This window comes from Scylla paramamosain, unplaced genomic scaffold (assembly GCF_035594125.1).
Source record: "Scylla paramamosain isolate STU-SP2022 unplaced genomic scaffold, ASM3559412v1 Contig144, whole genome shotgun sequence".
Taxonomy (NCBI): Eukaryota; Metazoa; Arthropoda; class Malacostraca; order Decapoda; family Portunidae; genus Scylla; species Scylla paramamosain.
In genome coordinates, this window is record NW_026973809.1 from 97,501 (window position 1) to 110,000 (window position 12,500).

Consider the following 12,500-nt stretch of genomic DNA (forward strand, 5'->3'; position numbering starts at 1 on the left):
TGTATTCTTTTTCAATGCCAACTCTACGTCTTGTAGATGGTTATAAAGGAGACTGCATGCATTGCTTCTGATGCTTCTAATTGTTTTGTTTCACAGTGAAAGGCTTTAAGTGTAGTTGGAAAATGTCATAGGAAAAAATTGTAGTTAATATTGGATGCAAAATATCAAAGTAAGATTAGCTAAAGAATTTTTAACGTTGGGAATAGTAATCCATTATATATATATATATATATATATATATATATATATATATATATATATATATATATATATATATATATATATATATATATATATATATATATATATATATATATATATGGGAGTATATTTTTTGTAACAGTGTGAATGATAAGATTCCATTTTTCAGTGTTGCCACGGTGACGGTGGTGGTGGGCATGATACAGATGCGGGAGCTGGAGTTTGTGCCCGATAGAGACATGCAGCTGGACAAATTGTGTTGGTCATTGGTCAGACTGGAGTTTACATGTGTACCTCCTTCACCATCATTGGTGGACACTTCACCATGAGTGTTAGTGAAATGTGCTCTCTTTCTTACTTTATTTGTATATCAGAAAAATTTAAGGCCAGTTAGTTGTCTAGACTATAAGTTTTAAAATGAAAAAATAAATCTACATATTTTTTTAAAAGCAAACAGTTAAGGCATTGTAAAGTAAAAGTCAAAATATATTTTGGTTATTATTTTTTTTTTGCAATCAATTACTTTCATGTATAATGAAATAAATACATTTATCAAACTTAATATCATATTTAATAACAGCTAGAGGTACCAATTTGCAGATGTCTATGGAAAATTTGTATGATAATCTTGTGGCCAACAAAAAAGGATACAATGAATGATGACTTATTATTGTAAGAAATCTTTCAGAGTTGTTGTTGTGTACTTCCACATTCCATGGAGACAGGTTTTTCCTTCACTTTTCAGCATTTAAAAATGTGATAATTTCAACAGGATGCTTGAGCTGTCACGGTGCTGCTGCTGCTGTCTGCCATCATCACCCTGACACAGACCACCCTGCAGACCACCTTCATCCTGGGTGCCACACGTCACTGCTGCTACAACTCAGAGCAACTGGAGCGCAAGCCAGGAAGGGAGATGGTAACTCCTCACTTAATTTGTTGTTTATTTGAGGGCCTAATGACAGACACATAATGGAATGAGTATTTGTGAATGTTTGTTTATATCTAGATACAGCATTCACATATCTTAAGTGCCACCTTCCAAAAACAATGTCAGCCAGAAAAATAACTGATGAATCTAATTACATTTCAAGTCAAAAGTTTTCCTTTAACCACTTTGCTCCAGATGCTTAAAAACATGCGTTGCTCACATACATGGCGTCGCGTAGGCTCGTGAGTGGTAACTTATCTAATTTCTAATAATTTCTAATATAATTTCTGTGTGTGTGTGTGTGTGTGTGTGTGTGTGTGTGTGTGTGTGTGTGTGTGTGTGTGTGTGTGTTTTATGTATGAGTGACACTGGCCAAGGGCAACAAAAATCCAATAAAAAAATATGCCCACTGAAATGTCAGTCCCATAAAAGGGTCAAAGCAGTGGTCAAAAGTTGATGAATAAGTGTCTTGAAACCTCCCTCTTGAAGGAATTCAAGTCATAGGAAGGTGGAAATACAGAAGCAGGCAGGGAGTTCCAGAGTTTACCAGAGAATGGGATGAATGATTGAGAATACTTGTTAACTCTTGCATTAGAGAAGTGGACAGAATAGGGGTGAGAGAAAGAAGAAAATCTTGTGCAGCGAGGCCATGGAAGGAGGGGAGGCATGCAGTTAGCAAGATCAGAAGAGCAGTTAGCATGAAAATAGCGGTAGAAGACAGCTAGATATGCAACATTGCGGCGGTGAGAGAGAGGCTGAAGACAGTCAGTTATGTTTTGTGTGTGTGTGTGTGTGTGTGTGTGTGTGTGTGTGTGTGTGTGTGTGTGTGTGTGTGTGTGCGCTGATGCAGCTGAGAAGGTTGCCTTATGATAATTATTGACAAATGAAGGTAATGGATGCGCATGTCATTACTACTTTTTTAAGTGTGTGTGTATGTGTGTGTGTTATGTACACACACACACACACACACACACACACACACACACACACACACACACACACACACAAAGAGAAGTAATAGACACGCATCCTTTACCTTCATTCACCAATAATTGTCATTAGACGACCTTCCCAGCTGCATCATTACACACACACACACACACACACACACACACACATACACACTTACACACCACGTAGTGTAGTGGTTAGCACACTCGGCTCACAACCAAGAAGGCCCAGGTTCGAATCCCGGGCACGGTGAGGCAGATGGACAAGCCTCTTAATGTGTAGCCCCAGTTCACCTAGCTACAACAAGGTACAGGATGTAACCCGAGGTGATGTGACTTCGCTGCCCCGGTGGGTGGTGTGTCATTGGCCTCAGTCCTACCCAGAGATCAGTCACCATGAGCTCTGAGCTCTTACACACACACACACACACACACACACACACACACACACACAGAGAGAGAGAGAGAGAGAGAGAGAGAGAGAGAGAGAGAGAGAGAGAGAGAGAGAGAGAGAGAGAGAGAGAGAGAGCAAAATGGCAATGAATGAAACAGGGAGGAGGGGGAACTGTGTGTGAATGAAAACATCATCTATGTGAAACATTTGGTTGATTATAAAGCACATGTGCATCATATATAGTCATGAATGTGGAGGAACAGCGGAGTGAGTGATCAACCACAGAAAGGAGAGAGTTGGACATGCGGAGAGAATGGAAGGGGAACAATTTGAGAAGATAAGCATGCAAATATATAAATGTAAGGTGGAATAACAGTGTTTGGTGGGAAGATGAAAGAGAGATGTCTGTTTATGAAGCAAAATGGTTGTGCAAGAGAGGAATGATTGGAAAACCATTCCCACCATAGCCAACAGACCTTACACCATATTTTTACAAACCACAGCATCTCTATTCATCCATTCTGTGTGTCTTCTCTTCTCTCTCTCTCTCTCCACTCTTAATGCTGTTGTGGGTCTCTGGGCTGGAGTACATCAGAGAAAGATTGACACAGACTTATATATGAGAGGATGTTGTCTGTAACTATGCTATGGGGACATTGCAAGTTTGTGGGGTGTAGTGAATGAATAAGTGTGTCCTCTATAGCATACTTAAAAACCACACTCTCACATGGAAATCAATCTCTCTCTCTCTCTCTCTCTCTCTCTCTCTCTCTCTCTCTCTCTCTCTCTCTCTCTCTCTCTCTCTCTCTCTCTCTCTCTCTCTCTCTCTCTCTCTCTCTCTCTCTCTGTCTGTCTGTCTGTCTGTCTGTCTGTCTGTCTCTCTGTCTCTCTCTCTCTCTCTCTCTCTCTCTCTCTCTCTCTCTCTCTCTCTCTCTCTCTCTCTCTCTCTCTCTCTCTCTCTCTCTCTCTCTCTGTCTGTCTGTCTGTCTGTCTGTCTGTCTGTCTGTCTGTCTGTCTGTCTGTCTGTCTGTCTGTCTCTCTCTCTCTCTCTCTCTCTCTCTCTCTCTCTCTCTCTCTCTCTCTCTCTCTCTCTCTCTCTCTCTCTCTCTCTCTCTCTCTCTCTCTCTCTCTCTCTCTCTCTCTCTCTCTCTCTCTCTGTCTGTCTGTCTGTCTGTCTCTCTCTCTCTCTCTCTCTCTCTCTCTCTCTCTCTCTCTCTCTCTCTCTCTCTCTCTCTCTCTCTCTCTCTCTCTCTCTCTCTCTCTCTCTCTCTCTCTCTCTAACTTTTCTTAAATCTTACTAAAATGTATGCGGATCACTTTCTGATTTCATCCCAGTGGCACACAAACCAAAATACCTGAGTATGGAGATGGCTGGACTACCTCCTTTGGCCACCCCTGTTATATCTTAATTTCCCACTGTCTTTCCTGTGTACTGGTTAAGCTACTCACTGCTGAAGTCCCTGGAAACTAGGTAGAATAATTTAGAATGACATGGTTAAGTTAATGCTGATAAAATCTCATTTGTAATATTCAGGAAGATTGAATTATTCTTCCTCTGTTGAAGCAAATGATATAACATTGACTAGAAGCTTTCACAATATTTATAAGCTTTCTTGTATCAGAGATCTTTTGAAAATCCAACCATTAATTTGTAAATACTTGTATAGTGTAGCTGGCATGAGGGTTGCAGTCTTCATGATTTACTAGTGGACAAGCAACAAGTGATGGTGTGGCTCTGAGCCACTGTAGTAGGGATGTTATGGTTTAAGTGTAGGAAGTTGCAAATGCTCACCTAACAATTGCACCTTAGTAGAAAAACACAAACAGGAAGTTTATGCAAGTTTTTATCCTTATATAAAATGTTGTATTGCATCAAACCTCCATACATTACTGTCTCTATCCAGTATGAGACCGGTGTTCAGGAAGCACAAGCATGTGCTGAATAACAAGAAGCCGGCATTGGTGAAGGTGACAACATTTCATCTATTTATACATACTTTTTATTATTAAAGCTTATCTTATAATTATTTCTGAAGAGATTGACTAATTTTTGTAGTATTTATGACTTAGAACTATGATAAAGCTATGAATTGATATAATTCCTGATTTGTTTTATCTTTTCATTATCCTTCCTTTGTTAATTGAGCATTTTATATTACTTAGCTTAAAAATGCAAGAACGGTTCAGAAGTATCCAACCTTGGGCTAAGGGCCAAAATTATGGTATCATTCAAAATGTCCTTCAAAGAAAGCCCTCTGTAATCCAACACACTTAGCCCATTAATCCTTCCATTTCTCATCAATTTGTTCAACATTCATATTTTTCCCTTATAGGGTTGAACAATTTTCATGGGTTCAGAGCAAAAGGCTTCCTCATTCCTCCCCAAGGTATTCTCGGATGGTAAGCAGGTTTGACTCTGGAGCAAACCTGACCAAGGGCTACTGCCCAAGGCTACAGAGGTTCCTCTCCCTGAGGCTGAATGCACCATGTGAGATGGTTCTGTTATGTGGATGAATGTCATGGTGGATAGCAGTGCCACCACATTCCTACAGTCATCCATCACTCCACTGCTCAAACGCTTCTGCAACCAATGATAGGTATGCTGCCACATTCTGCATGGTCTCCTTGGCTCTCAGATAAGGATACTGTCAACAGGTTTGGGATTGCCAAAAAATCATAAGGAGCTATGTCTGAAAAGTCCAGAGAGAGAGAGAGAGAGAGAGAGAGAGAAAGAATGAGCAAGAGAAAGAGTAGGATGAAGCAAAGGAAGAGTCAAGAGGGAGGAAGAGAGAGTAGGACAAGAAAAAACAGAACAAATAAATCCCCTACACGTGTTGTCTCCATTCACACAAGCCATGAAAAGCTTGTCCATCCCTGAGTGCTCAGAAGCAGTGTTCCACTGATGATGTGGAAACTTGAGACAGCCAATCATTTAATGGGCTTTAGTAGGTTTTGTCACCAGTCTTCTGTGTGTCACTGACTACATTTTGAAATTTTTATCTGTTCTATTTAATTTTGTGTGTATGTACACAATGTTTATGGTCAATAAACTATTTATAAAACTATTTATCTGTGTGAGTAAGATAAAAGCAGTTGTTATTATTATTATTATTATTATTATTATTATTATTATTATTATTATTATTACACATTTTCCTCCTTGTATTTAATTATTATTATTATTATTATTATTATTATTATTATCATGAATTGTTCTTTTTTATAAATAAAATACTGTAACTGATTATTATTTTTTTTTATTCATTTAGACTCTCTCTCTCTCTCTCTCTCTCTCTCTCTCTCTCTCTCTCTCTCTCTCTCTCTCTCTCTCTCTCTCTCTCTCTCTCTCGAATAAAATGACTGGTGAGGAACTCTAATAATTAAAGTGCTAAAAATTCCATTAAACTACGAGAAATAAGACAAATAATTAATGACACACCTAATAACACAAACAAGGAGTAATAAACAAAACTTAAGCCAGAAAACACGAAAAGATAAAACTATCATATAAAGAAATACGAAGTTAAAAAAAAAATCATGAATATCAAATAAATAACTCACATATAATCAATAAACACGTAAGGAACAGTAAATAAACAATTAAGCCGTTCATTGCAAGGGCCACAGTCAAAGTGAAAAAAAAAAATGCTTAGTTAAATACCGAGGCTAAATAAAACAAGGAATTAGACAAATTACAAATAATTAATAAATAAACTCATAAGGAATAATGAATAAACAAAAATTAAGCCAGGAAGACTATTATAATTATAGCAAGGAGACAATATGTATGTATGTATTATAATATAATACATACATACATAAAGATTTATTATTTTAACCTCGAATTACATATTATGTAATTCGAGGTTAAAATGGCTTAAATCTGACCAACAGCAGGCCATAAGTGAAGGTGTTCCTCAAGGCAGGGAAGGGGGGAGCAATGAATAGGGGAGGGGCTATAAACTATTGGGGGATAACAGTCCCAATGACTATTAATTAATGACGCATCCAGTTTAGCGTGTGTGTATTTTCCGCGTTGTGATAATTTAAAGGTTTTCTCGCGTTTTTATCTTTATTTATTTATTGATTTATTTATTTTATTTATTTATTTTATTTTTTGGGCAGGTGTTATATTTGTTGAGTGTTTTAAGTAACTGTGGCTCATTGCATCAAAACTCCATTCATTACCTTCGTGGGAAGGTTCAATTTGGCAAGGTTTTTTTTCGCTTTTTGGGTTTTGTAGTAAATTATGCATTTTCTCATATTTTCCTTTGCTGGTATTGTCCCTTCCACGCCATATATGACTGGAAAGTTGGGGGCGCCTTCCCCCCCACCCTCCACTGCTACGTTTTTTTTTCTTAATCAGTCAACCAATCAATCAATCCCTTCATGAATCATATCCATTTCCAGGTGTCACCCCCACCCATAGATCTCTCATTCTGTCATGTATGAACAAGTGCTAAGGGCAAGCTGAACAAGTACAAAGGGCAAGCCAGCTGTCTTTTAATATTCTTGCCTGAAATAACATTACAAATGAGGGTCTATTAATCATCCATTAAATAATCCATTTTTATTGCTTTCTCAATCTTCTTCCTCTGTGTATTGTTAAATTGGATGGTTATATCATTGTCCCTTCCTGTGTTTTAGTGTGCCATTACCTGTCCTCTCTTCCAGCTGATATTTAGTTTGTACTAAAATAGACTGGCATAACTTTACAATTTATACACAAATAACAACATAAACCAGTAATGCATTGATATTATGCATGATAGGAGTGGACATTTCCACTCTACATCATTAATGAATGCATGATGAGATGCACACTATTACAAAGCTAATGAGTTCAATACAAACATTCAATAACAATTTCAATAACTTTATTAAAAATAGCAATCTTTATAAATCATGAAACCAGAAAACTTTAAGAACCTGGGGCTATAACATCAAATGTACAATAATGCAAACACTTTTTACACACACACACACACACACACACACACACACACACACACACACACACTCTTTAATGATATTTCCTAATATACAGTATAATTCCAAACAGAGAGAGAGAGAGAGAGAGAGAGAGAGAGAGAGAGAGAGAGAGAGAGAGAGAGAGAGAGAGAGAGAGAGAGAGAGAGAGAGAGAGAGAGAGAGAGAGAGAGAGAGAGAGAGAGAGAGAGAGAGAGAGAGAGAGAGAGAGAGAGAGAGAGAGAGAGAGAGAGAGAGAGAGAGAGAGAGATGAACTACCTGGGGTCATAAATGCAAAGTAGAGGTATCAGTCAGGCAAAGCATAGTGCTTGCCTATCTCATATGGAATGTAAAAACATGGCTTCATATCATTCCAGACCTGGGATTATGGCCAAAAGTTACCAAGCAGTGCTGAGCAAAATCCAGTAGAGTAATATTCAGTATCATTGAATTACTGACAAAGTAAAGATCATTATGTGCAATGATACTCACTACCTAGGAGCATTTCAGGTTACTACCAAGAGTCTGACCATGCTGGCAGGGATGGTTAGGCTACAACACATTACATACTTCTCCATTCAAATCAGTCAGCTGATTAAATGGTGAGTTAAACCATTTTGATCATCTAAATCATATTAAGGCATTGGATGAGACCTGGACAGCTTGGGTCAACACCATACATAGGTACTCCACTACTCTGTGGGAGACACTTGATTGTGGCAAGAGTCATCACAATACCAAACACCATCCTTGACAAAGCACAGCATGGCCCACTCATCCACAGGAACCCAGCCATCTCTAAGGAGCAAATTAATGCTGCCCAGTGTCACTCCTCATCACTTTTAGGGAATAAGAAGTAGATCCCATCCCAGCACCATCTTTACATAGAATATAATACAGAGGATAGAGAAGGAATACAAACAGGGCACATGGTATGGTATAGAACACCAACCCTCACTTTTGGAAAACCCCAGCCACTCAGTAGGAGACCAGCCAGTCACCATGGCTATCACCTGGGGATTCTTAGGAACAGGTGTTAGGTATAGAATGAGAGATAGAGAAAACTCGCAATACATTTCAAGTCTATACGCAATACAATTTCAAGTCTACATAGACAAAAAAAAATGTTCATGAATTAAATGCAATATTGTAAGTTTTAAATGTTATGTGGTACCTTAGATAGATGGACAGGTCACTTGAGAAGAGAAAATTAGAAATGTCTTAGGAAGAGTATTTTGTCATATGTATGAATATATATGACTGTATGACATAGATGACTGGTGAAGTAGATTTTGTCCCTTATCAGAGTGGTTGTGTAGCTGAAACAAATTAATGATTATCAAAACTGAGACACATTTGAGCTGATTGGTGAATTACAGTTTCAGAATGGATGGGACATACATTGGGATGATAAAACGACTCCAGTCATAAAGTAGACGAAAAAATACTGTAGGGAAGAATGTAAAGGAGTAAAATATGCAACAAAAGAAAGAAAGAAAGAAAGAAAGAAAGAAAGAGAGAGAGAGAGAGAGAGAGAGAGAGAGAGAGAGAGAGAGAGAGAGAGAGAGAGAGAGAGAGAGAGAGAGAGAGAGAGAGAGAGAGAGAGAGAGAGAGAGAGAGAGAGAGAGAGAGAGAGAGAGAGAGAGAGAGAGAGAGAGAGAGAGAGAGAGAGAGAGAGAGAGAATGATGTGACATGACATTTTTAAGTACAAATGAGTATATAGTAACCATACACAGATACTTGTCCCCTCATACAGTGATAAGTTTACCCAAACACAATGGACACGGATGGAACTTTTGGAGGCTAAAGTGCTCCAGCTGACTGGTGGACTCCATTTCATTGCGGAGGTCCAGGATTCTCTGCACAGTTGGGCTTTTGGTGTCAGTGGAAGCGGTGGCAGTGGTGGTAGTGGCAGCAGTAACACTTTTGGTCTTTCTATGGGCAAGTTCTGTAGGATTCATATTCTCCTCATGAGGGACGTCATTGTCAAGGGTCAACAGAGCATCAATTCCCTCAGGCAAAGAATGATGGATGCAATTTTCTGTTTCTTGTTGTTGCTCCACCTTTTCAGAGTGCTTGAGGCGCTCGTCAGCCACCTTTCCACTGCTGGTGTGTGTCTCACACACACTGGTTCCTGTTCCACATCAAGACTGTTAGCAGATGCCACTTGTATTTCATCTTCTTAGTACATTACATCATTACATAAATTACTGGTGTTATCTGATATTAAAGTGCTAATGAGCAACATGCCACAGAAATCTGTTTAATTCAATAAAATGGTGAAGATAATAATAATGTTTCGTTGCACTTCATAAGATGGCTCAGTTTTTACTACTCACCAACTCTGCTAATGACAGCAACTGTTCTCTTAAGGACGCTGCTTATCTTCCCGAGCTGCTCAAGGTCACGATCTGCTTCCTTTTCCTGCACCAGCTTTGATATCAAATCCTGCAGGAAACAACTGTGTTAATTCACATTTTGAATAAATCTAATAGATGAAATTTCACTTACAACACCTTATGTGTCTCTGGTGACTCATGGAGGACAGATACATCACCTGAGAGTAAATGGTCAGTGAAGAAGTTGAGCCTTGATCCTGGCTAATCACATTAAGTACATTAAACACTCCTGTTAACTAATAAATGAGGGGTAGATTTCTCTGGAAGGTTACATTACACTACTTCCCTGGCAAGTATAACTTTAATATTACTTCCGGCCTTCTACTTTTAACACTCCTAAAAATGAATCCCAGTACCCTATCTGCCTTGTTTCTGGCTTCTATGCATTGTTTCCCTAGACGGAGTTCAGAGCTAACTATAACTCCTAAATCTTTCTCGTACCCTGTACCTACCAGAGTTTGGTTGTCTAATGTGTACCTATTGTGTGGGTTTCCTCTACCTACGCTAAGCACTTTGCATTTATTGATATTAAATTGCATTTGCCATCTATCCGTCTATTCACTCATTCTATCTAAGTCTGCCCGCAAGGCGATGGCATCCGATTCTGACCTAATTAATCTACCTATCTTTGTCACCCGCAAATTTACTAACATCACTCTATTAATTCCACTATATATATATATATATATATAGAGAGAGAGAGAGAGAGAGAGAGAGAGAGAGAGAGAGAGAGAGAGAGAGAGAGAGAGAGAGAGAGAGAGAGAGAGAGAGAGAGAGAGAGAGAGAGAGAGAGAGAGAGAGAGAGAGAGTTAATTTCCTAGTAACAAGTTTAATATATCAAATTAACACACACACACACACACACGCATATACCTCTCTCTCTCTCTCTCTCTCTCTCTCTCTCTCTCTCTCTCTCTCTCTCTCTCTCTCTCACACCATGAGGGAAGACAGTCGAGGTGGGTCTGGCCGAGGCTTGCTTCAGAGTCCAGGTTGTGAGCGAACCATCAGTATGACAACACATAAACTGCTTTCCTTCATGGTGCCAAGACACTGACCTGTGAATGGGAGGTCAGGTCAGGTCATATGGGGGTCAGGTCAGGTGATATTAGGAATTTTTTAAGGTTGTAGTGGCAGATTAACAATATTTCTACAGTACTAAAAGGAGGAACACTCTTTAAAAGGCTCTAGTTGAAGTGACGCAGGTTCTAAGGGTGTTGTAACAGGTTAGGTTAGGTTAGGTTGATAATAATGTCTCTCTCTCTCTCTCTCTCTCTCTCTCTCTCTCTCTCTCTCTCTCTCTCTCTCTCTCTCTCTCTCTCTCTCTCTCTCTTACCTTAGGTTAGGTTAGGTTAGGTTGATAATAATCTCTCTCTCTCTCTCTCTCTCTCTCTCTCTCTCTCTCTCTCTCTCTCTCTCTCTCTCTCTCTCTCTCTCTCTCTCTTACCTGAAGTTAGGTTAGGTTAGGTTGATAATATGTCTCTCTCTCTCTCTCTCTCTCTCTCTCTCTCTCTCTCTCTCTCTCTCTCTCTCTCTCTCTCTCTCTCTCTCTCTCTCTCTCTCTCTCTCTCTTACCTTAGGTTAGGTTAGATTAGGTTGATAATTATGTCTCTCTCTCTCTCTCTCTCTCTCTCTCTCTCTCTCTCTCTCTCTCTCTCTCTCTCTCTCTCTCTCTCTCTCTCTTACCTTAGGGGTTCAGTGGCCTGATATCTGACATCAGCACAGCAAGCCTTGAAATCCCACAGAACCAGTTGCCCACTTTCATAGCCAATCAGCAGCTGCAATAGTAGTAGTAGTAATAGTAGTTGTAGTAGTAGTAGTAGTAGTAGTAGTAGTAGTAGTAGTAGTAGTAGTAGTAGTAGTAGTAGTAGTAGTAGTAGTAGTAGTAGTAGTAAAACAATAATAATAATAATAATAATAAATAATAATAATAATAATAATAATAATAATAATAATAATAATAATAATAATAATAATAATAATAAGGATGATATCTTCTTTAGTGAGAGAGAGAGAGAGAGAGAGAGAGAGAGAGAGAGAGAGAGAGAGAGAGAGAGAGAGAGAGAGAGAGAGAGAGAGAGAGAGAGAGAGAGAGAGAGAGAGAGAGAGAGAGAGAGAGAGAATAATAATGATGATATCTTCTTTAGTGAGAGAGAGAGAGAGAGAGAGAGAGAGAGAGAGAGAGAGAGAGAGAGAGAGAGAGAGAGAGAGAGAGAGAGAGAGAGAGAGAGAGAGAGAGAGAGAGAGAGAGAGAATAATAATGATGATATCTTCTTTAGTGAGAGAGAGAGAGAGAGAGAGAGAGAGAGAGAGAGAGAGAGAGAGAGAGAGAGAGAGAGAGAGAGAGAGAGAGAGTTATTCCCTTTAAAGGTAAGAAAACATCAAAAACATTATAATCAAAATTGCCATTATTTTCTCTCTCTCTCTCTCTCTCTCTCTCTCTCTCTCTCTCTCTCTCAATGTCCCTACAAGTTTCTCTCTCTCTCTCTCTCTCTCTCTCACCTTGCCAGGGTCGACAGGGTTTTCACTAAGATGGACCACTGTGCCAGGGTGTGTCTTGCGTGACCTGCAATAATAGTAGTAGTAGTAGTAGTAGTAGTAGTAGTAGTAGTAGTAGTAGTAGTAGTAGTAGTAGTAGTAGTAGTAGTAGTAGTAGTAG

General features: G+C 39.0%; 1 protein-coding gene and 1 long non-coding RNA gene across 5 annotated transcripts in view; one reads left to right on the forward strand and one right to left on the reverse strand.

The window, feature by feature from the left end:
- The window catches only part of LOC135099541 (uncharacterized), a 6,513-nt gene extending 1,929 nt beyond the window's left edge, over window positions 1-4,584 (forward strand). The window contains exons 2-3 of the long non-coding RNA XR_010268078.1: window positions 371-532; window positions 974-4,584. This is a non-coding gene — a long non-coding RNA (uncharacterized LOC135099541). The remainder of the gene's footprint in view (window positions 1-370; window positions 533-973) is intronic.
- A 2,754-nt stretch (window positions 4,585-7,338) lies between these two features.
- The window catches only part of LOC135099539 (uncharacterized), a 14,701-nt gene continuing 9,539 nt past the window's right edge, over window positions 7,339-12,500 (reverse strand). For 3 of the 4 annotated variants that reach the window (XM_064001916.1, XM_064001915.1, XM_064001918.1), the window contains 5 exons: window positions 12,344-12,407; window positions 11,528-11,619; window positions 10,779-10,899; window positions 9,785-9,893; window positions 7,339-9,579 (listed from right to left, as the gene is read on the reverse strand). In XM_064001916.1, the coding sequence (XP_063857986.1) occupies window positions 9,194-9,579; window positions 9,785-9,893; window positions 10,779-10,899; window positions 11,528-11,619; window positions 12,344-12,407 (772 nt within the window). In that variant the 3' untranslated portion in view covers window positions 7,339-9,193. The remainder of the gene's footprint in view (window positions 9,580-9,784; window positions 9,894-10,778; window positions 10,900-11,527; window positions 11,620-12,343; window positions 12,408-12,500) is intronic. The other variant, XM_064001917.1, reaches the window with a different exon arrangement.